At 30.6% G+C, this 13,105-nt stretch overlaps 2 protein-coding genes and 1 long non-coding RNA gene across 3 annotated transcripts; all 3 read right to left on the bottom strand.

Annotated features, from left to right (window-relative positions):
• Window positions 1–46: 46 nt before the first annotated feature.
• LOC106450233 (protein PLANT CADMIUM RESISTANCE 9-like) lies at window positions 47–7,177 on the bottom strand. The gene is made up of 4 exons (XM_048739911.1): window positions 6,022–7,177; window positions 5,824–5,895; window positions 5,035–5,244; window positions 47–3,552 (listed from the first exon to the last, which is right to left on the bottom strand). Exons 1-4 carry the CDS (start codon window positions 6,113–6,115, stop codon window positions 3,476–3,478), a joined length of 453 nt encoding a protein of 150 aa, XP_048595868.1. The 5' UTR covers window positions 6,116–7,177; the 3' UTR covers window positions 47–3,475.
• Window positions 7,178–8,908: 1,731 nt separating this feature from the next.
• On the bottom strand, window positions 8,909–9,755 carry LOC111201371. The gene is made up of 2 exons (XR_002654577.2): window positions 9,236–9,755; window positions 8,909–9,087 (listed from the first exon to the last, which is right to left on the bottom strand). It is a non-coding gene; the product is annotated as an uncharacterized LOC111201371 (long non-coding RNA).
• A 517-nt stretch (window positions 9,756–10,272) lies between these two features.
• Window positions 10,273–12,390, bottom strand: LOC106450236 (beta-glucosidase 15-like). Its single transcript, XM_013891883.3, has 2 exons — window positions 11,281–12,390; window positions 10,273–11,126 (listed from the first exon to the last, which is right to left on the bottom strand). Exons 1-2 carry the CDS (start codon window positions 12,055–12,057, stop codon window positions 10,380–10,382), a joined length of 1,524 nt encoding a protein of 507 aa, XP_013747337.2. The 5' UTR covers window positions 12,058–12,390; the 3' UTR covers window positions 10,273–10,379.
• Between the last annotated feature and the right edge of the window lie 715 nt (window positions 12,391–13,105).

Raw genomic sequence — 13,105 nt, 5'->3', positions numbered from 1 at the left:
AAATTTTATTCATTGTGTCTTTTCTTTCATAAACTTTGCAATAATGCATATTTTATAATAAACTAAATAAAAATTCAAAAAGAAGTTAGGTGAACTCTTAAAATCTTACTTGTATATATTGACCGTCGAAAATGTTATTAGCCAGCCAATAATTTATCATAATGACGTAATTTTAAATAAATATATAAATTATAATAATTAATTTAAATTTATAAAAAGGATTCATAAATTTAAATAAGAAATAATTCCAGATTTATTTGGTCAAACTAAAACAAAAAGTTTGATTACATTTATTTGATAAAAACGTATATTTATCTTAATGCCACTTTACATCATTAATACAAGAAAGTTATTTTGGTACAACGGTTAAGATGTTTCTTACTTGTGTTTCAGTGCACTAGTTTGAGTCACATAAGTGATAATTTTTTTAATTTTATAGAAGTTATCTAAAACGATGTTGCTTTGATAAATGAACGGTTGATTAACATTTGACATCCAATGTATATATATAAGCACAATTTTGAGAATTTAAATAGTTTAAAAAAATTATTTATTTCATTATGAAATATGCACTATTACAAAGTCTTTGAAGAAAAATGCATGATACGTAAAGTTCATGGTGAAATAGACTTTTTCCATCGTATAAAAGTATTAGAAGTCCAAAATAAACAAGTAAATTTTGAAGATTGTCAGCTAAAATAAAAGTTAAATAATCCTACTTTTAACTTTTTAGTGAAAGTAAAAATTTACTCACTTCAAAAATACTTTTATAATAACTGCCGCTTTGGTTTAAAGTTGAAACAAAAATTCAGTTCTATCCAAAGTATTGAGAGTTGAAAAAACATAGCATTTTTCTTTTGTAACTTGGGCTAAAAACATAGCATATTGATAGAAACAGAGCTTCACTTGTTCCTTTTATTACTTTTTTTCTCAGCGAACCACATCACCATGGCCCTTCCATGTTGTTTGCGACCTACTTCCCCCCAGAAATGAAATTCGATTGCAAAGTTATTTACCAATGCATTGTTGAGGTAGCATTGGCCCCATGTTTGTCTCACCAGTCGCCTTCTATGTCTCTCCCAGCAGACATAATATATTGAGATTTGAAACACATGACATGGTAAGAAGCGTGAAATTTAACCAAAGAGAATCCAACGATCAACTCTAGGATGCGGCTCCAGTCTTTCGGATAGCTAGTGCCCAGTAACTGTGAATGGGGCCTTTCCAAATCTCTTCTGTAAACAGACATGAGAAGGATGAAGAGTTACAAGACCGATGTGTGTTTGGTGGATATTCTTTTGGTGACTGTGCTTATGGCATAAAGGTTGAGTTAACAGTTGCGAGATTGATGTGTATTTATGAATATATGTCGGGTGTACATGTTCTTGGTGGAGAAACTATTGGTGAATAGTATGATAAAATATTGTCTATGTTGACACATATAAATATTTATAAATGAAAAGATAACTGAAGAATAATTAAAGTGAAAAAAAATTATTTTTAAGGAAAGGAAGAAATTTGAAAAGGCGATGAGAAAAAACACCAAGAGAGATGGAAGTAAAAGTGGTTAGTGTAGTTGAAGATGTTGAAAGACTATAGAGTAATGTTACAAGAGTTAAAGTGTGTTGCATGGATAAAGTGCCTTTAAATGTAACAAGTTCTGAAAAGTGTCTCTATATGTAAATGTTTCTTGAATTCAGTATAGATCGATTGATAAGATACCGAAAATAAATATAAGACCCGTGTTCATTTTGGCTCGACCTGGCCTGCGTTCATGGCTTAGTATGGGTTCGCTCTTTCTAAAATCATCCAAAAGTCTTTAACTTAGTTAGAAATCCTCCACAATTCATATATGCCATTTTATGCCTTTCAAGCATAAGATAATATTTTACATTCAATATTACATGTGAATACACTGAATGATAGTGTTTGCGATGATGCACCGATCACTCGCTCTCATAATTCGATCATTCCGTGAAATAAATTTATGGGAAGTTACTTGGAAATGCACAGATGCACCATGTTTTAACATTGAACTTCAACATCATAACCTTATAAAACTGAAAACACCTGTTTCAATAGGCAAAATTTTCAGTTTCTGCTTTAATTCTTGGTTTCTATAGAACGATGGAAGTTTAGTTGGAACAAATATCCAAAATGTAAAAGAAACAACCACAGAAGTGAGGTTCCTACATTTCGGTAACCACATAGACTTCATACGTTATTATGCAATAAAGAGAACAAAAGTGAATGGAGACTTAGTCCAGTTATTTGAGATTTAGTTTTTTTACTATTAATGGTCTTCCCGCTTGTGTTGCCACTAGAAGTTACAAATCAGGACACCAAGGAACGAAGCTCCCTATAAAAGTTGAACGCTAGCAAAACTTAAGACGTCGAGAAACTGTTTTGCATACATAATTAGAAGCACTGTGATGGACTATTGAAAGCATGATCCAGCATTCGATATGTTAGAGCTTTGGAACGGACAACAAGGATTTTATCGCAATGATAAAGAAGTCTCATGCATGGCCAAGTTTTACAACATAATTGAATGCAATTTAGAATCTCCAGCTATGCTTTCCAGCCTTCAAAATATCTTATATATCGCGACCGCAAAATGAAATTTCTGATTCTTTATCTAGAACTACAAAGTTTTTCATAGAATTATCTATTTTATTGTTTGTTTTATTCTGGTCAAATTACTTTAGACACCTCAAATTTGAGTAATATAAGAGCCTTTCTCAAAAAAAAATCATGGCAAATTTTCGTAGATATAAAGGCTAACGTAATCAACTTTGCCAGCGGTTTTTGGTTTGAAAACATTTTCATCTCTTTTCGAAGTTAGTGGCCAATTATCTCTATCACTTTCAATCAACTTAATTAGTTGATTAGTTTTGTAAAATATATTCATTATGTTTCATAATAAGTGTCATTCTAATATTTTTTTCTTGTTACAAAAAAAAATCATTTTAGAATTCCAATGCAAAATATATTTATTTACATCTGAAAATTAATTGCACACTATATTTATTTTATAAATCATTTTATTTATCTTAAATACTATTGATCAAATATATGTAATTAATAACAATTTTAATATATTTTATTCATTTTTTAATCCATGTGGAAAATGTCAAAATGACATTTATTAAAAAAACAGAGGGAATAAAATTTTTCATAATGAAATAGAAATTCTTTCAATATTGGAAAAGAGGAAACAGAAGTTACCACAATTTTTTTCTCGGTGGATGCCTTAAAAAAACAAGTATCAAAGCACCATCTTACCCGCGTCGGGATGCCAACATATACAGTACTTTGAAACAGCCAAACAGGCTTGCAAATCACATAGACGATATCACACAAAATGATCATTAAAATAAATATTGTATTTGCAACATCAAATTATATATAACCATTTTTTATTTATTTACGACGCTAGTTTCATTACTTGCATTAATTTGTGACGTTCATTTCTTCAGCGGTCCATGCTTGACGTTACAAACGGTGGCGTAGTAGTGTTCGATGTTCCTTTCTCAATGTTTCCTTCCCACCCTTTTCCAAAGTAATAAAAATATTTATTATTATTGTTAAACTGCTACTAGTAACTAAATTTTGTTTCTGTTGATCAATAGATATGCTAATTAACTATAGTCTTATGGAGTATCAAAATTTTCTCACACCTTTGATTTCTTTTGATAACTCATTTTAGGATACGAGATCACATTTGTTTTCATGAGTCTATAAACGATGTCAAAAACCAAATTTTAGCAAAAAAAAAAAAAAACGATGCAAAAAAAAAGGAGAGTCTTTACAAACCGTTACCAGTAGCTTTTACTCATCAAGTTATGATAATACGGTGCTAATATCATATACTCCCTCTATTTCTAAAAAATCCATATTTTAGAAAAAAAATTCGTTTCAAAAAGATACATTTTTTATAGTTTCATTAATGAATAAACTAATTGTAATCTGTAAACTTCAAAAAACATAATTGTGTTTTGTAAAAATTCTATTGGTTAAAAGTTTTGGGAAATACTTAACTACGAAAAATAATGTATTAATAACTAAAATCTCATATATTTTCTTAAAAAATGTGAAAATCCTAAAACATACTTCTTTCTGAAACATAGAGAATATCAAAAAAGTAAAACTATTTCGATTCATTATTTAAAAATTAAGCTTTGGTATATAAATTTCTACCCATAAATAGATATATGCTAATTATTTTCGCATAAGATGTACATGCAATTTACTACTTGGAATTTGTACACTAACATGATAAATATATTTACCCTAGCCATTCTGTATTCCCAGAAAATTCACCGGAGTCTTTTTCTTCTTTACACTTTTACCAAAAAAAAAAAAAAAATTCTGTATTCCCAGTCTTTTTAATATGTAACTACGAATCGATAAATCAACTATGTCATTATACACGCTCGAGACATATAATTTTCCTATGACTTGCAGCAGCTGGTTTCCTGATATATTCTATTTCTAATTTTCTATCTTATTAAAGTCGTAGTCTCTGTAAAAACAGATTAATTAAAGTCTTGTCTTAGTCGTTCTTAACAAACAAACAAATAAGTCTTTTTTTTAACAAAAAAGTCTTTGTCGTTTAGTTTATTTGTTTTCTACATAAATAGTGTATTTTAGTTTGCAGAATTTCTTCAAACAAGAATTTAATACTAATTAAAGAATGTCAATGGCCTTCCCTAGTCCAATTTGTTTGTGGTGGCTTTATGTGTTGAAAAGCACCCTTAATCAACTATTATTGACAGTCTTTTCTCACCATTAGAATAAAAAAAAGTATCTAAAAGTAATAGAGAGAGCAAATAAAGTTTCTTTTATTAGAAATCATAATACATATACGACATTTATATACTAATTCATTTTTAAAAAGCAAAATAAAATTATATAACTAGATATTATATTTTTTATTTTTCTGAAAGTATATATAGTCTCTATCATTACTGGTGCCCTTAAATTTTAAAATAGCATCATTGCTAAAAAGAAGAGAGAATAGAGATTGGTTACCTAGAGAGGGATCAAGACCTCGATATTTGAGTTCGCGGTGTTCTTGAGAAAGAGCACACGAACAGCAGAAGAAGTGGATGGCGCCATCGGAGCAAGGCTCCTCGGGCAAGGAGTATTGGCGCCTCAATTTGGCTCTGTATGTTGAAGCATAGTACCATCCACATCCAATGTGAGACATTGCCACCACCATTAATCCAGCTAATCCTTGGCCTTAATTCCATATCCATTAATTAACCAATTTGTTAACACGTATTGTATATACAAATACATTGCATATAAAGGTATCATGATGAGAAAAACAAGTTTTTACTTCTTATCGTAATCAACGATGTTTGAAAGTGATATATGATATCAACCCTGTAAAAATAGCGGCAGTCTATATTGTTTTTTGGCGTAAATGTCTCAGACTTTCATTTTTAAAATAATCATCATTTTCTCAAAATGATTATTCATTCAGAATAGTAAAATTAATCTAACCCGTATTTATTATAAATAATGAGATTTTAACTATAACCATTTGACAATGATTTAAATACATAGTTATATAATATAATTTTATAAATAATGAGATTTTAACTAATAACCATTTGACAATGATTTAAATACATAGTTATATAATATAATATTTTTTGGCCACAATTGTAAAAGTGTTAAATGGTCCAGAAATTTTAACCCAAAATAGAGTTTACATGTTTTTTTTTTTTGTAACTGGAGTTTACATGTTTTGGATTAGGTTTCATCTCATTAGTGATGTGAGAATCTATAATAGTAGTATAAAAAAGATCATACCTGTTTCGCCTTTGTCAAGAATCTCAGCGATCCTCCCAAATGCAACGCAAGGACAAAACCATGTAAAGCAACCTTTATAACAATATATACAAGCAAAAACCAAAAAGATAGTTATGACTAAACCATTTGAATAATAAATAGGTATTTTTTTTTGGAACACGAATAGGAAATAGTTATAAAGCTGAATAATGTTATTACATGTAGGGATATCTTCGGAGAAGCAATCGTATAAACCGGTGGTCCATTGCCCTTCAGTGACTTTCTTCACATCTTTTCCTTCATGTTCAGACATTTTTGTGTTGAAAAGAGAGAAGAACTTACTGAAAGTGGTGTTTTAGATAATCTGTTTTCCTATAGTTATTTATAGATCCTCGATTTAAATTGATTTATACATTCGGTCTCAGCTTTGAATATTGACTCCAAATTTTATACATATACTTTTGCTGGTCAGAAGAAAACAAACTTGCTGGTCAACAGAGGCATATATATTTTTATAAAAAAAAACTTTTTCATATATAAATAACTCGATGTTTGATTTAATTTTTTCAAGAATATTTAAATTAATAAAATATAAACATTCGTAAGAAGATTATAGCCGCATATGCGGAAAAGCACCTAATTGTTAAAATTAGTAATACAAACTTGGTTTTTGAATTCGTGCCTTTCCAATTTTAAGTTTTTCATTTGAGTTTGTTACAAAGGAGTAGAAAGAATAAGAAGTTTAAGATTTTTTTTTGTCATCGACATAAACAGACTCTTGGAAGACTTTCCAAACAGAGAACTCCGCATCCATGTGGACGACAAACGACGGCTATAAATATCTGGGGAAATCTTGAACGAGCTGCTGAAGATTTTTTTAAATAATCTTAGGGTTAAAACATTGAATTAAGTAAAAAAGAAACTGAATTCTAAATAATAGAAAAAATATTTAGTGATTTTGATAGTTATTTTCTTGAAAATATTATGTATTGTGTTATTATCCAAAAAAAATATTTTCCATCACAAATTTTTAATTTAAAATATAACAAAGAAAAAAGAAATTAAATTATAACATAAATTTTTTTTATTGATTAAAGTTATCGATATACTATTAATAAATATTAAATTTTAGAGTGCCAGAATATCACATTCATAGTACTATTTTTCATGTTTATTTTAACTACTTTTACCCTCACTTTTAAAGATAGAAAAATACATTTATAACTTTAGTGTTTATTAATATAGAATTAAGGTTCAAAGTTGATGGGTGCAGTAGGGTTTTTGGAATGTGAAGTTTAGGGTTCTAATAAATATATAAATGAAAACTTAAAAAATTAATTTTTTTTTTACAAAATAGTTTCAAAAATAATTTTTAAATCTCAAAAAGAAAATTTAAAAAAAAAATCAGAAAATTGAAAAGAAAAAAGAAAAAAAATTATAAAAAAGTTCAAATTTGAAAAAATATATATCGAAAACATAAAAATTATTTTTAAATTTTTTATTTATTTAAATAATTATTAATTATATATATAAAGTAATGGTATAAGAGTCTTTTGCTTGAAGAATGTCTTTTTAAAAATGTCTATTTAGTGATGATAAGCATGTATAATGGTACCACCGAAGTGGTAACATGAAAATTCCCCAATTTTATCATTATATTATTAACCATAGATTAATATAAGAGCGATTTGCACCGTAAATATAGAAAGAGTGAGAATTTGCGGAAATGGAAAAATGTACAGCCCAGAAGTAAGGCCCAGCTTCGATAGGTGAGAAAAGACATTGATAACCCTATAGCTATTCTTTTTACACCGAGAAGCAGAAAGGGTTTTGCAGTTATGGCATGCAAGTAATGATTAGGAAACATATATATACAGCGGACCGTTTATAATTGTTTGGGTCTATATTCAAAAAATACTATTTTATACAAATTATTATTTTGTTTTCTCTCTCTCTTCTCGCTTACTTTTCTCTCTTTTTCTCCATTTTACACATGAGCTTTCTAATCTCCTTCTTTCAAAAAGTATTATTTTATTCAAAATTTCTTGTTCTCTCTCTCACCACAAAACCTCCGATATCGCTTTTTTCTCAAACCTTAAGGTTTCGAATGACATCAAAAGATTATGATCACACTAACTAATAGTCTCGCATCACATTACTGTTCTGTATTTTCAAAGCAGATTTTCTTTATCCAGTTCGTCTTGGTATCCTTATGGAGATCTGTTAGATACGAAAAGATAATATAATAATTAACCATCTAACATGAGTTACTAATGTTTACGTATTTGTTAGTTTAGCCGGTTAACATTTGTTTGTTTAGCCGGCCAACAAATATATTTTTACATATTCAAATCAAATCTTTTCATGCAATATATTTGTTAGTTTAGCTGGCTAACAATATATATAAACAGTGATTTGCTAACAATAGCTATGTTTACCGGCTATTTGAACACTAAAAAAATATTTTATTTTATAAAAATATATAATTTAAAATAGTCCACGTACGGTCTATATAAAAACATGTATGGTTAAATTTTGTGAGAACATCAATCATAAGTTAGCAAGGTTATCCTCCGACATAACCGTACACTCAATGTTTAGCTGGTTTTAAAATTTGTGTTATACGGTTATTTGAACAATTGACTGTCTTTAATTTGAAATGGCAAAACTCATGTTTCAAGAGACGCATGTTTTACTTCACATATATCACAGATACAAACATCTTTGGCAACAAAAAAAATGATAAGAAGAAGATGCTCCTCTGCTCTGAAGTTACAAAGCAAATGAAACCATCAGAAATAGACCATCACATGCTCAATATTTTTACATATTCAAATCAAATCTTTTCAGGCAATATATTTGTTACTTTAGCTGGCTAACAATGTATATAAACAGTGATTTGCTAACAATAGCTTTGTTTACCGGCTATTTGAACACTAGAAGAATATATTTTTTTATAAAAATATATAATTTAAAATAGTCCACGTACGATCTATATAAAAACGTGAATGGTTAAATTTTTTGAGAACATCAATCATAAGTTAGCAAAGTTATCCTCCGACATAACCGTACACTCAATGTTTAGCTGGTTTTAAGATTTGTGTTATACGGCTATTTGAACAATTGACTGTCTTTATTTTGAAATGGCAAAACTCATGTTTCTAGAGATGCATATTTTACTTCACATATATCACAGGATACAAACATCTTTGGCAACAAAAAACATGATAAGAAGAAGATCCTCCTCTGCTCCGAAGTTGCAAAGCAATGAAACAAAATATTTATCTGAAACAAAATCCACAGAAGAACTAAGCAAAAGGTGTAGATTCCTACGAGACTGAAGACGAACATAAAGCAAAGCAGATGAATAAACTCAGAAACCTTATCAGTAAAGTGAAAAACAAAAAAAAACAAAACGAGAGCAAGGATCTACCTTTAAAATTAAAAGGGCTAAAGTAACAGTTTTTTTTCTGAGATTCGATTCATTCTTCATGGCTTCAGGAAAATGCTAAGAAAACGGAGAACAAAAGAGAAGCTTTTTTTTCTGGGAAAATGCAAATCACTTTCCTGACACAGATAAGAAAATAATTTGGGGGGAGAAGGGAGATGAAGAGAGTCAGTTTCTAGAGAATGCATGTATCGATTATCGTGCTTCTCCTGACACAACACAGTTTCTCATGCGTTGTAAATATATATAGACCAGATAGTTTTGAAAATATAAATAGGGACAGTATGGACAATACGAAAATACACGACATCAAAAAAGTATACTTTCCATCGCTGCAAATTAAGGGGTTATGTTTGTATATGCAATGCAATTTCTCTTAATATAATACGCCTCAAAAGTTGATAATGCATAATCAAAGCGTCATTCTCTCAGCATGTTTGAAATAATAGATGAGACTGGTGTTACTGAAAAAATCATTATTCAAGAACTTTTGTCAGAGATAGCAATCTTTGTTCATCCGTGGACATCTCTTTGAATTCCAATGTAATTGATCAACATGACGTTTCAAATCTTAGAAACCCATTTTCAAGATGATTCTTAAATTCATGTTGAAATCTCCAATCATTAAGTTTCTCAATTTCTCACTGGAAATCTTGTCTTTAACGCTAAAAAGGTTCTAGACTCTCTGTTCTTACCCATGTCATGGCTACGCTTTATGGTCGCTTCGCTCAGCTAAATTAGTGATCAAAGAAATAAGCTCTCTGTTCTCACCCATGTCATGACTCCGCTTTTTGACCAACATCTGTGTGTAGGCATACTGTTACCATAGTCGCTTCAGTCAGCTAAACTAGTTGTAGTTATGTATATGCATTAGTCGCTTCAGTCAGCTAAACTAGTTGTAGTTATGTATATGCATTTTACTCATCATTTATATAATTTGTTCGATGATGCATAGTCCATGATCAAAAGATGAAATAGTACTTATCACGGTATTGATTCCGTTTTGTTATATCAGTTGGATTAGTTGTATAAAATAACCACTGCTTATTATTTCCAAAGTAGAAAAACATAATAGTAAATCTCTCAGAATAACAGAGATGTTGATAAAATGGAATGATGCATAATCTCATCACATTCTTTTCTTCCCATTCAACAACTTTCTGAACCATTGAGCTGATTTCTTTGGGTATCTCTTACATCCATCCTTGAAATCCACATAAACCAGCCCGAACCGAACCGTGTATCCCATTGCCCATTCGAAATTGTCTAGCAACGACCAAGCAAAAAATCCCTTCACATTTGCTCCAACAGAGATAGCATCTTTAACCATCTCCAGATGTCGAGCGTAGTAATCAATCCTATCACTGTCTTTAAGGAAAACTTTACCGGTACTAGCTTCATCTCTACCGTTTTCGGTTATGTACATGACAGGATCCTTGAACTTGTATTTTGCATAGAGGACAAGATCACGAATTCCTTTCGGATATATCAAAAGCCAGTCCGATGCAGCCTTTGGACCGATGGGAACTCCGTTTCTTTCGCCTGTGACGCTTGCACAAGGATCAGAGAACATTGTAACGTTTTCAGTGGAGCAAGGGACATCCTTTGCGTATGATGAAGAGTAATAATTTATGCCAATGAAATCATAAGAGCCCTTAAGCATCTTAGATTGCTTTGCCGTGAATGTAGGCAAGCGACCGCCTTTCACATTGTTGACCATGTCGACCGGGTATTTACCGGTCACAAGTGGCTCCATGAAGTAGTCGAATGTGAAGGCCATGGCGCGTGCCGCGGCTAACTTATCCTTGGCTGATTCTGTATAGGGCAAGTTCCAACCAGCGTTCAAAGCAATACCGACTTGACCTTTTTGTAACGCCTGTACGTTATACAACATTCAATAGCATATGTTTTTTTAATATATAATCAGAACTGGAATAAACATACTAAGATCGGGTGATTCATAGAATTATACACAGTCAATTTTTGTAACTTGTCTAACAAGAAAAACCCGGAAATTTATTGACACTGACCTTGTATTTTTTTCTGTAGACCCTGACGGCGGCTCCGTGAGCAAGGATAAGGTTGTGACCTACGATATAAGGCTCGGTGGCTCCATCCCCGGCCGTACAATTAGGGTTGGTAAATTTGGAGCATCTTCCCGGAGCCATTACACCCGCAACATACCCTTGTTGCACTACTGTCAATGGCTCGTTCAGTGTCATCCAATGCTTCACCCTATCTCCAAAATGTTTAAAGCAAATATCTGCATAATCGCGGAAATCATTCACAATCTCTGCGCCACGGAATCCACCATAAGCATCTTCAAGGGCTTGCGGCGTGTCCCAATGGAAAATTGTGGCAAAAGGCTTGATTCCTCTGGACAAAAGCTCATTGATTAGGTTGTTGTAATAGTCAATACCAGCCTGGTTGATTCCTCCTTTTAGATTCCCACGTGGCAAGATCCGAGACCATGAGATTGAGAATCTGTATGCACTGAAACCAATTTGATGCAATAAAGCCACGTCTTCCTTGTATAGATGGTAAGAGTCGTCTGCAACAGATCCATTGCTACCATCTTTTACCTTCTCTGGGTACTTTCCAGAGAAGGTATCCCAGATACTTGGTCCTCTACCATCTTCATGAGCTGCTCCTTCTACCTGGTAAGCAGACGTTGCAGATCCAAAAATAAAATCTTTTGGGAAATCATTTCGTTTCAGTTTAGGTGTTGAAGAGCTGTTCTTGGCAATGGCTTCGTTACAGGCCAAGACAATCAGCACCACTAGTAAAGAAAGATATTTACCTCTCATTCTTAATTTTTCTTTTGATGTTAAATGTAATTATATTACAAGACGATTAACTAAGTCGGTATTTATACAGGAAGAGAGCGCGTATTTGGAGAAGGAAAGTGAATCTTTTAGAGCAAATTTGGAAAGATAATCTGATAAGATAGAAAGTAATCACCAGTTTTCTAATTTCTAGTTGTTTCTCAATTAGTAAAATATATTCTTCAACTAATCTTATCTAGTTATTTTCAAATCTCCATCTGTTCTGTACTTTTAGTTTTTCAACAAGGTTGATCGATTGTGTAACTGTTCATGTTTATCCTAAATTTAAAGAGAAACTAGATTATGACCCGATGGTCTAGAATTAATCTGGTTGTATATCCTTATTGAGAAACTAGTTCAGGACACAAGTTTATACTTCCTCTATTTTTGAATAAGTATCAATTTAGCATTTTTTTCTTGTTACATAAAAAAACGGTCATTCTATAATTTTAATGTAATTTATAATCATTTTTAGCTAAATATTAATTGTAAAATGCATTAATTTTATAAATAAATTTGTTTATCTCAAATATTATTGATTAATTAGTTATAATTAATGAAAACATAAATACATCTCAATCATTATTCTTAATATGTATGAGATATGTCTAAGTGACAATTTTTATGAAACAGATGGAATAGTAGATTTATAGTTTATCTGAATCATATTACTGGTTAATTAGTTATAATTAGTGAAACATAAATACATCTCAATCATATAGTGTTGTTATCTGAAATAATATTTTAATGAAAGTTAAAAATTAAAAAAGAAAAGAAGAAAACCATCAATAAATATTCATCAAGTAAATTCTTAATTTTATATAATTGAAAAGATGATGTTTTTAAAAAAGGAAGATATTTCCTAAATATACTGTAATAAACAAAGAAAATTACAAACAATTATAAGACATAATAATTTTTAGATGAAAATATAAATTATAATATTAATTATAGTTTTTATTTAGTAATGAATGTATTAATCAGTAGCTATAAAATATTTATGCCCGTATCTGCGGGTCAAACACCTAGC

This window comes from Brassica napus, chromosome A9 (assembly GCF_020379485.1).
Source record: "Brassica napus cultivar Da-Ae chromosome A9, Da-Ae, whole genome shotgun sequence".
NCBI classification, from domain to species: domain Eukaryota; kingdom Viridiplantae; phylum Streptophyta; class Magnoliopsida; order Brassicales; family Brassicaceae; genus Brassica; species Brassica napus.
Note: the sequence above shows the minus strand (reverse complement) of the source record. Positions and strands in the feature narration are given on the sequence as shown.

Excerpts from the sequence above, each read along its gene's own strand:
- LOC106450236 (XM_013891883.3), bottom strand. The coding sequence starts at position 12,057 with ATGAGAGGTAAATATCTTTCTTTACTAGTGGTGCTGATTGTCTTGGCC. Across the intron at positions 11,127-11,280 it reads TCTACAGAAAAAAATACAAG|GCGTTACAAAAAGGTCAAGT; the intron begins GTCAGTGTCAAT and ends TATAACGTACAG.
- LOC106450233 (XM_048739911.1), bottom strand. The coding sequence starts at position 6,115 with ATGTCTGAACATGAAGGAAAAGATGTGAAGAAAGTCACTGAAGGGCAA. Across the intron at positions 5,896-6,021 it reads CTCCGAAGATATCCCTACAT|GTTGCTTTACATGGTTTTGT; the intron begins GTAATAACATTA and ends ATTGTTATAAAG. Across the intron at positions 3,553-5,034 it reads AGGTCTTGATCCCTCTCTAG|GGTGGGAAGGAAACATTGAG; the intron begins GTAACCAATCTC and ends ACTTTGGAAAAG.